Below are 11,044 nucleotides of genomic sequence, written 5' to 3' on the forward strand. Positions count from 1 at the left end.
TTTTACTTCTGGCTCTGATAGTTCGCCTCCTCGCATTTACAGTCACCACACGTCGCTACCGTAGCTAAAGCTGACCGTTGTATACAAGAAACAAAATGGGTTTGCAACGACGACTAGCACCTTCGTCGCTCTTGTGCAGCGATCTTTTACAAAAAATGCAGTTCGATGCACAATAATAATTGATGAGTTGAGTAATACCCCACACTCTTTCGCGGCAATAAAAATTCGCAAGGCTCTTGTCAGTAATTCCAACGCGTCAAAGCAACAGCTTCCAAAAAAAAGAAGCCAACGCAAAATACGCAAAAAAAATACGCCTGCAATGTATTAAAAGGGCAGTAACAATTTGTTCCTGGAAGTAAACAACACTATCCGCTCTTCATCAACGTTTACGAGTACATTTAAACTGGACGATTTCGAAGATTTTAATCGTTCACGATTACTACCGAATTGCTGGCCTCCGAATATGTATTTGTCGAGGTCAGGCTTGTTGCTAGCCCGGAGCGGCCGTGCTGTCAAAACATCCCTTTTTACACTCTGAGAGGCATAGGGGGGGGGCGAAACGGCTCCAGTCTTCCGTGGAACCTGGGCATCGGTCCAAGGAAAAGCTATTGTCGACTTTCTTAAGACAAAAAAAATCGTCACGATATGCAAGACCGCCTCGCGGATCATGCGGGCAACCGAGCGGGAAGCATGGAAAAACCTGAATCTGTAGAGCTACTTGGAAACAGTGGCTAAGCCGAGTGTCAAATGGCTTTCTGAGTTGATGATGTATACCTCTAGCGGTTTTTGATGAGCCTACTTCTTTCCAAGTGCGTGCTTACCGGAACTTTCGCACTGCCGTCGCCTCATTGGACACGCTTTTAAAAGAAGATATGAACGAACGTGACTTTGTTCTTTTGCAGCCACATAAGATGTGGAAGGTCGTCTCATTGTATTTATATTAGCGTTGGTCGCACAGGAGGCCTACATTAACTGGGAATGGCTTCTGGGCAGCTGAAACGCATGGATTGGTGAGTTGTAAAACCAGCGATATTGTCGGACCGTTAAAAAGGATCGCTGGCTCTATGACGGAGCTATATCCCGGTTGAGTCCACTGCTTCTGTGTACGTCACATCAACACTAACATTAAAAAGAAAACGTGGGCTCTACCCCTTCCCCCGGAGACGGCTCTCGTATTGCAGATGCGCAGTGAATGCAGAATCGACGGCTCAAAATTATCCGATACCCGTCCAGTAGCAGCTGATTATTTGAAGTCGATTGACAAAGCGCACTGGGACGCTTTCGGTGAGACATACAACCAATCAACTTATGGCGAGATGACGTCTAACCTATGCAAATAATTGGTTGGCAATCAATATAGTCTGGTATCATTCCAGCAGCTGTCGCAAGAGTTGGGAAGAATGGCAATCCAATAGATCTGACGGAGCGAGCAAAAACAGCGCAAGATATACCCGGAAACAGCATTTAATTAGAGGATGCCGAGAAATTTGTAATAAAAGACATTGAGGAGCAAGCGGTAGAAAACGTCTTTCAGTATGAAGGAATACAGGATACGACCAAGAATATAAATGATAAAATTGACCTTTAACATCCGTAACTATGACGTTGAACAAGATTCAGACGGATCTCGGAAAAATTTAGTTTCTGAGGGTCCTGAAAACATTGTTTTTCCAGAATACGGAAATAGTTTTGACCCATTCGACTGCCCATGTTACTGCGAGCGAGATTGATGTAGCATCGCAGACGCAGGGATTTATTGCACATCCAAAAACTGTGCTCGCAAAGGACGATGCTAAAATAGTGTTTTTAGCTCTCGGGGGGGGGGCTGGTTCATACTCAGTTTGGATACGGAGTTCATGCAGGTGGTTATATTTCAGTTAGCGAGTACACTGGAGTGCTGTCTACACACGGCTATAATTCGGACAAAGCGATGGTCGGCGAATAATCGGTATAGCAAAACCTGCTTGGCTGGCAAACGCTTTGTACCGGTGAAGCAAGGGCTTTGACGAAACGTGCTTTAAGCAATATTGTTTCCATAGCCCGCGATCGTGCCAAATTGAATGAGAGGTTCTGAATCTTGATTAGACGCTTCCACTCGATTTTTTGCCTTCTATTTTCGATTCTAGGCTATCCATGCGCTCATTCTAGCGCTTTACTGGCTGGGCTGACTGGTCAATGACAACACGCTGGTACTCAATGAGCGTGTGGTCTTGGATTATTTTCTTGAGTGTGCGTTTATATGTCTTCTGTGGTCGTTGGCAGCTTCGTATTGCAGGCAAGATGGGTCGACCAAGCGAACAAGCTTTCAAGGTACAATCCTGCCAGCTCCACACGAGCGTTTCGCACTGCCGTCGCCTCATTGGACACGCTTTTAAAAGAAGATACGAACGAACGTGACTTTTTTCTTTTGCAGCCACATAAGATGTGGAAGGTCGTCTCATTGTATTTATATTAGCGTTGGTCGCACAGGAGGCCTACATTAACTGGGAATGGCTTCTGGGCAGCTGAAACGCATGGATTGGTGAGTTGTAAAACCAGCGATATTGTCGGACCGTTAAAAAGGATCGCTGGCTCTATGACGGAGCTATATCCCGGTTGAGTCCACTGCTTCTGTGTACGTCACATCAACACTAACATTAAAAAGAAAACGTGGGCTCTACCCCCCCCCCCTCCACCGGAGAAGGCTCTCGTATTGCAGATGCGCAGTGAATGCAGAATCGACGGCTCAAAATTATCCGATACCCGTCCAGTAGCAGCTGATTATTTGAAGTCGATTGACAAAGCGCACTGGGACGCTTTCGGTGAGACATACAACCAGCCAACTTATGGCGAGATGACGTCTAACCTATGCAATTATTGGTTGGCAATCAATATTATTCTGTTATCATTCCACCAGCTTCCACAGAGTTGGGAAAGTGCCAATACCAAATTATGTGAGGGAGCAGACAAAAACACCGCAAGATCTGACCCGGAAAAAATTTTTTTATTTTTAGGGGGTCACCCCGGCATTTTTATATTAAAAGACATTGAGGAGCAAGCAGTAGAAAACGTCTTTCAGTATGAAGGAATAGAGGATACGTCCAAGAATATAAATGATAAAATTGACATTTAACATCCGTAACTATGACGTTGAACAAGATTCAGACGGATCTCGGAAAAATTTAGTTTCTGAGGGTCCTGAAAACATTGTTTTTCCAGAATACGGAAATAGTTTTGACCCATTCGACTGCCCATGTTACTGCGAGCGAGATTGATGTAGCATCGCAGACGCAGGGATTTATTGCACATCCAAAAACTGTGCTCGCAAAGGACGATGCTAAAATAGTGTTTTTAGCTCTCGGGGGGGGGGCTGGTTCATACTCAGTTTGGATACGGAGTTCATGCAGGTGGTTATATTTCAGTTAGCGAGTACACTGGAGTGCTGTCTATACACAACTATAATTCGGACAAAGCGATGGTCGGCGAATAATCCGTATAGCAAAACCTGCTTGGCGGGCAAACGCTTTGTACCGGTGAAGCAAGGGCTTTGACGAAACGTGCTTTAAGCAATATTGCTTCCATAGCCCGCGATCGTGCCAAATTGAATGAGAGGTTCTGAATCTTGATTAGACGCTTCCACTCGATTTTTTGCCTTCTATTTTCGATTCTAGGCTATCCATGCGCTCATTCTAGCGCTTTACTGGCTGGGCTGACTGGTCAATGACAATACGCTGGTACTCAATGAGCGTGTGGTCTTGGATTATTTTCTTGAGTGTGCGTTTATATGTCTTCTGTGGTCGTTGGCAGCTTCGTATTGCAGGCAAGATGGGTCGACCAAGCGAACAAGCTTTCAAGGTACAATCCTGCCAGCTTCACACGAGCGTTTCGCACTGCCGTCGCCTCATTGGACACGCTTTTAAAAGAAGATACGAACGAACGTGACTTTTTTCTTTTGCAGCCACATAAGATTTGGAAGGTCGTCTCATTGTATTTATATTAGCGTTGGTCGCACAGGAGGCCTACATCAACTGGGAATGGCTTCTGGGCAGCTGAAACGCATGGATTGGTGAGTTGTAAAACCAGCGATATTGTCGGACCGTTAAAAAAGATCGCTGGCTTCTATGACAGAGCTATATCCCGGTTGAGTCCACTGCTTCTGTGTACGTCACATCAACACTAACATTAAAAAGAAAACGTGGGCTCTACCCCCCCCCCCTCCACCGGAGAAGGCTCTCGTATTGCAGATGCGCAGTGAATGCAGAATCGACGGCTCAAAATTATCCGATACCGATCCAGTAGCAGCTGATTATTTGAAGTCGATTGACAAAGCGCACTGGGACGCTTTCGGTGAGACATACAACCAATCAACTTATGGCGAGATGACGTCTAACCTATGCAAATAATTGGTTGGCAATCAATATAGTCTGGTATCATTCCAGCAGCTGTCGCAAGAGTTGGGAAGAATGGCAATCCAATAGATCTGACGGAGCGACCAAAAACAGCGCAAGATATACCCGGAAACAGCATTTAATTAGAGGATACCGAGAAATTTGTAATAAAAGACATTGAGGAGCAAGCAGTAGAAAACGTCTTTCAGTATGAAGGAATAGAGGATACGTCCAAGAATATAAATGATGAAATTGACCTTTAACATCCGTAACTATGACGTTGAACAAGATTCAGACGGATCTCGGAAAAATTTAGTTTCTGAGGGTCCTGAAAACATTGTTTTTCCAGAATACGGAAATAGTTTTGACCCATTCGATTGCCCATGTTACTGCGAGCGAGATTGATGTAGCATCGCAGACGCAGGGATTTATTGCACATCCGAAAACTGTGCTCGCAAAGGACGATGCTAAAATAGTGTTTTTAGCTCTCGGGGGGGGGCTGGTTCATACTCAGTTTGGATACGGAGTTCATGCAGGTGGTTATATTTCAGTTGGCGAGTACACTGGAGTGCTGTCTACACACACGTATAATTCGGACAAAGCGATGGTCGGCGAATAATCCGTATAGCAAAACCTGCTTGTCGGGCAAGCTCTTTGTACCGCTGAAGCAAGGCAGGCTTGGGCGACACGTGCTTAAGGCAATATTGCTTCCATAGACCGCGATCGTGCTAAATTGAATGAGAGGTTCTGAATCATGATTAGACGCTTCCACTCGATTTTTGCCTTCTATTTTCGATTCTAGGCTATCCATGCGCTCATTCTAGCGCTTTACTGGCTGGGCTGACTGGTCAATGACAATACGCTGGTACTCAATGAGCGTGTGGTCTTGGATTATTTTCTTGAGTGTGCGTTTATATGTCTTCTGTGGTCGTTGGCAGCTTCGTATTGCAGGCAATATGGGTCGAATAAGCGAACAAGCTTTCAAGGTACAATCCTGCCAGCTCCACACGAGCGTTTCGCACTGCCGTCGCCTCATTGGACACGCTTTTAAAAGAAGATACGAGCGAACGTGACTTTTTTCTTTTGCAGCCACATAAGATGTGGAAGGTCGTCTCATTGTATTTATATTAGCGCTGGTTGCACAGGAGGCCTACATCAACTGGGAATGGCTTCTGGGCAGCTGAAACGCATGGATTGGTGAGTTGTAAAACCAGCGATATTGTCGGACCGTTAAAAAGGATCGCTGGCTCTATGACGGAGCTATATCCCGGTTGAGTCCACTGCTTCTGTGTACGTCACATCAACACTAACATTAAAAAGAAAACGTGGGCTCTATCCCCCCCCTCCCCCAGAGACGGCTCTCGTATTGCAGATGCGCAGTGAATGCAGAATCGACGGCTCAAAATTATCCGATACCCGTCCAGTAGCAGCTGATTATTTGAAGTCGATTGACAAAGCGCACTGGGACGCTTTCGGTGAGACATACAACCAGCCAACTTATGGCGAGATGACGTCTAACCTATGCAAATAATTGGTTGGCAATCAATATAGTCTGGTATCATTCCAGCAGCTGTCGCAAGAGCTGGAAAGAATGGCAATCCAATAGATCTGACGGAGCGAGCAAAAACAGCGCAAGATATACCCGGAAACAGCATTTAATTAGAGGATACCGAGCAATTTGTAATAAAAGACATTGAGGAGCAAGCAGTAGAAAACGTCTTTCAGTATGAAGGAATAGAGGATACGTCCAAGAATATAAATGATGAAATTGACCTTTAACATCCGTAACTATGACGTTGAACAAGATTCAGACGGATCTCGGAAAAATTTAGTTTCTGAGGGTCCTGAAAACATTGTTTTTTCCAGAATACGGAAATAGTTTTGATTCATTCGACTGCCCATGTTACTGCGAGCGAGATTGATGTAGCATCGCAGACGCAGGGATTTATTGCACATCCGAAAACTGTGCTCGCAAAGGACGATGCTAAAATAGTGTTTTTAGCTCTCGGGGGGGGGGCGCTGGTTTATACTCAGTTTGGATACGGAGTTCATGCAGGTGGTTATATTTCAGTTGGCGAGTACTCTGGAGTGCTGTCTACACACAACTATAATTCGGACAAAGCGATGGTCGGCGAATATTCGGTATAGCAAAACCTGCTTTGCGGGCAAACCCTTTGTACCGCTGAAGCAAGGAAGGCTTGGACGAAACGTGATTTAAGCAATATTGCTTCCATAGCCCGCGATCGTGCCAAATTGAATGAGAGGTTCTGAATCTTGATTAGACGCTTCCACTCGATTTTTTGCCTTCTATTTTCGATTCTAGGCTATCCATGCGCTCATTCTAGCGCTTTACTGGCTGGGCTGACTGGTCAATGACAATACGCTGGTACTCAATGAGCGTGTGGTCTTGAATTATTTTCTTGAGTGTGCGTTTATATGTCTTCTGTGGTCGTTGGCAGCTTCGTATTGCAGGCAAGATGGGTCGACCAAGCGAACAAGCTTTCAAGGTACAATCCTGCCAGCTCCACACGAGCGTTTCGCACTGCCGTCGCCTCATTGGACACGCTTTTAAAAGAAGATACGAACGAACGTGACTTTTTTCTTTTGCAGCCACATAAGATGTGGAAGGTCGTCTCATTGTATTTATATTAGCGCTGGTTGCACAGGAGGCCTACATCAACTGGGAATGGCTTCTGGGCAGCTGAAACGCATGGATTGGTGAGTTGTAAAACCAGCGATATTGTCGGACCGTTAAAAAGGATCGCTGGCTCTATGACGGAGCTATATCCCGGTTGAGTCCACTGCTTCTGTGTACGTCACATCAACACTAACATTAAAAAGAAAACGTGGGCTCTACCCCCCCCCCCCTCCCCCGGAGACGGCTCTCGTATTGCAGATGCGCAGTGAATGCAGAATCGACGGCTCAAAATTATCCGATACCCGTCCAGTAGCAGCTGATTATTTGAAGTCGATTGACAAAGCGCACTGGGACGCTTTCGGTGAGACATACAACCAGCCAACTTATGGCGAGATGACGTCTAACCTATGCAAATAATTGGTTGGCAATCAATATAGTCTGGTATCATTCCAGCAGCTGTCGCAAGAGCTGGAAAGAATGGCAATCCAATAGATCTGACGGAGCGAGCAAAAACAGCGCAAGATATACCCGGAAACAGCATTTAATTAGAGGATACCGAGCAATTTGTAATAAAAGACATTGAGGAGCAAGCAGTAGAAAACGTCTTTCAGTATGAAGGAATAGAGGATACGTCCAAGAATATAAATGATGAAATTGACCTTTAACATCCGTAACTATGACGTTGAACAAGATTCAGACGGATCTCGGAAAAATTTAGTTTCTGAGGGTCCTGAAAACATTGTTTTTCCAGAATACGGAAATAGTTTTGACCCATTCGACTGCCCATGTTACTGCGAGCGAGATTGATGTAGCATCGCAGACGCAGGGATTTATTGCACATCCAAAAGCTGTGCTCGCAAAGGACGATGCTAAGATAGTGTTTTTAGCTCTCGGGGGGGGGCGCTGGTTTATACTCAGTTTGGATACGGAGTTCATGCAGGTGGTTATATTTCAGTTGGCGAGTACTCTGGACTGCTGTCTACACACAACTATAATTCGGACAAAGCGATGGTCGGCGAATAATCGGTATAGCAAAACCTGCCTGGCGGGCAAACTCTTTGTACCGGTGAAGCAAGGGCTTTGACGAAACGTGATTTAAGCAATATTGATTCCATAGCCTGCGATCGTGCCAAATTGAATGAGAGGTTCTGAATCTTGATTAGACGCTTCCACTCGATTTTTTGCCTTCTATTTTCGATTCTAGGCTATCCATACGCTCATTCTAGCGCTTTACTGGCTGGGCTGACTGGTCAATGACAACACGCTGGTACTCAATGAGCGGGTGGTCTTGGATTATTTTCTTGAGTGTGCGTTTATATGTCTTCTGTGGTCGTTGGCAGCTTCGTATTGCAGGCAAGATGGGTCGACCAAGCGAACAAGCTTTCAAGGTACAATCCTGCCAGCTCCACACGAGCGTTTCGCACTGCCGTCGCCTCATTGGACACGCTTTTAAAAGAAGATACGAACGAACGTGACTTTTTTCTTTTGCAGCCACATAAGATGTGGAAGGTCGTCTCATTGTATTTATATTAGCGTTGGTCGCACAGGAGGCCTACATCAACTGGGAATGGCTTCTGGGCAGCTGAAACGCATGGATTGGTGAGTTGTAAAACCAGCGATATTGTCGGACCGTTAAAAAGGATCGCTGGCTCTATGACGGAGCTATATCCCGGTTGAGTCCACTGCTTCTGTGTACGTCACATCAACACTAACATTAAAAAGAAAACGTGGGCTCTACCCCCCCCCCCTCCCCCGGAGACGGCTCTCGTATTGCAGATGCGCAGTGAATGCAGAATCGACGGCTCAAAATTATCCGATACCCGTCCAGTAGCAGCTGATTATTTGAAGTCGATTGACAAAGCGCACTGGGACGCTTTCGGTGAGACATACAACCAATCAACTTATGGCGAGATGACGTCTAACCTATGCAAATAATTGGTTGACAATCAATATAGTCTGGTATCATTCCAGCAGCTGTCGCAAGAGTTGGGAAGAATGGCAATCCAATAGATCTGACGGAGCGAGCAAAAAACAGCGCAAGATATACCTGGAAACAGCATTTAATTAGAGGATACCGAGAAATTTGTAATAAAAGACATTGAGGAGCAAGCAGTAGAAAACGTCTTTCAGTATGAAGGAATAGAGGATACGTCCAAGAATATAAATGATGAAATTGACCTTTAACATCCGTAACTATGACGTTGAACAAGATTCAGACGAAACTCGGAAAAATTTAGTTTCTGAGGGTCCTGAAAACATTGTTTTTCCAGAATACGGAAATAGTTTTGACCCATTCGACTGCCCATGTTACTGCGAGCGAGATTGATGTAGCATCGCAGACGCAGGGATTTATTGCACATCCGAAAACTGTGCTCGCAAAGGACGATGCTAAGATAGTGTTTTTAGCTCTCGGGGGGGGGCTGGTTCATACTCAGTTTGGATACGGAGTTCATGCAGGTGGTTATATTTCAGTTTGCGAGTACACTGGAGTGCTGTCTACACACAACTATAATTCGGACAAAGCGATGGTCGGCGAATAATCCGTATAGCAAAACCTGCTTGGCGGGCAAGCTCTTTGTACCGCTGAAGCAAGGCAGGCTTGGCCGAAACGTGCTTAAGGCAATATTGCTTCCATAGCCCGCGATCGTGCTAAATTGAATGAGAGGTTCTGAATCTTGATTAGACGCTTCCACTCGATTTTTTGCCTTCTTTTTTCGATTCTAGGCTATCCATGCGCTCATTCTAGCGCTTTACTGGCTGGGCTGACTGGTCAATGACAATACGCTGGTACTCAATGAGCGTGTGGTCCTGGATTAGTTTCTTGAGTGTGCGTTTATATGTCTTCTGTGGTCGTTGGCAGCTTCGTATTGCAGGCAAGATGGGTCGACCAACTTTCAAGGTACAATCCTGCCAGCTCCACACGAGCGTTTCGCACTGCCGTCGCCTCATTGGACACGCTTTTAAAAGAAGATACGAGCGAACGTGACTTTTTTCTTTTTCAGCCACATAAGATGTGGAAGGTCGTCTCATTGTATTTATATTAGCGCTGGTTGCACAGGAGGGCTACATCAACTGGGAATGGCTTCTGGGCAGCTGAAACGCATAGGATTGGTGAGTTGTGAAACCAGCGATATTGTCGGACCGTTTAAAAAGGATCGCTGGCTCTATGACGCGAGCTATATCCCGGGGTGAGTCCACTGCGTCTGTGTACGTCACATCAACACTAACATCAAAAGAAAACGTGGGCTCTACCCCCCCCCCCCTCCCCCGGAGACGGCTCTCGTATTGCAGATGCGCAGTGAATGCAGAATCGACGGCTCAAAATTATCCGATACCCGTCCAGTAGCAGCTGATTATTTGAAGTCGATTGACAAAGCGCACTGGGACGCTTTCGGTGAGACATACAACCAGCCAACTTATGGCGAGATGACGTCTAACCTATGCAAATAATTGGTTGGCAATCAATATAGTCTGGTATCATTCCAGCAGCTGTCGCAAGAGCTGGGAAGAATGGCAATCCAATAGATCTGACGGAGCGAGCAAAAACAGCGCAAGATATACCCGGAAACAGCATTTAATTAGAGGATACCGAGCAATTTGTAATAAAAGACATTGAGGAGCAAGCAGTAGAAAACGTCTTTCAGTATGAAGGAATAGAGGATACGTCCAAGAATATAAATGATGAAATTGAACTTTAACATCCGTAACTATGACGTTGAACAAGATTCAGACGGATCTCGGAAAAATTTAGTTTCTGAGGGTCCTGAAAACATTGTTTTTCCAGAATACGGAAATATTTTTGACCCATTCGACTGCCCATGTTACTGCGAGCGAGATTGATGTAGCATCGCAGACGCAGGGATTTATTGCACATCCGAAAACTGTGCTCGCAAAGGACGATGCTAAAATAGTGTTTTTAGCTCTCGGGGGGGGGGGGGGGGATTTGTCTCCACCTCTCTTCGCAAAAGAGAAAGAGAGAGAGGTAATATCTCCTTTGGGAGTGAGAGTGGGGGGAGGACAGAACTCCTTTCTCTCTCCC

The 11,044-nt window shown here is 45.5% G+C and overlaps 1 protein-coding gene across 1 annotated transcript; it reads right to left on the reverse strand.

The window, feature by feature from the left end:
- Window positions 1–324: 324 nt before the first annotated feature.
- PITG_22929 (secreted RxLR effector peptide protein, putative) lies at window positions 325–669 on the reverse strand (the record flags this gene model as incomplete). Its single annotated transcript, XM_002901890.2, has 1 exon — window positions 325–669. One exon carries the CDS (start codon window positions 667–669, stop codon window positions 325–327), a length of 345 nt encoding a protein of 114 aa, XP_002901936.1.
- Between the last annotated feature and the right edge of the window lie 10,375 nt (window positions 670–11,044).

The sequence above is a fragment of the Phytophthora infestans genome, genomic scaffold (genome assembly GCF_000142945.1).
Source record: "Phytophthora infestans T30-4 supercont1.19 genomic scaffold, whole genome shotgun sequence".
Lineage (NCBI taxonomy): Eukaryota > Oomycota > Peronosporomycetes > Peronosporales > Peronosporaceae > Phytophthora > Phytophthora infestans.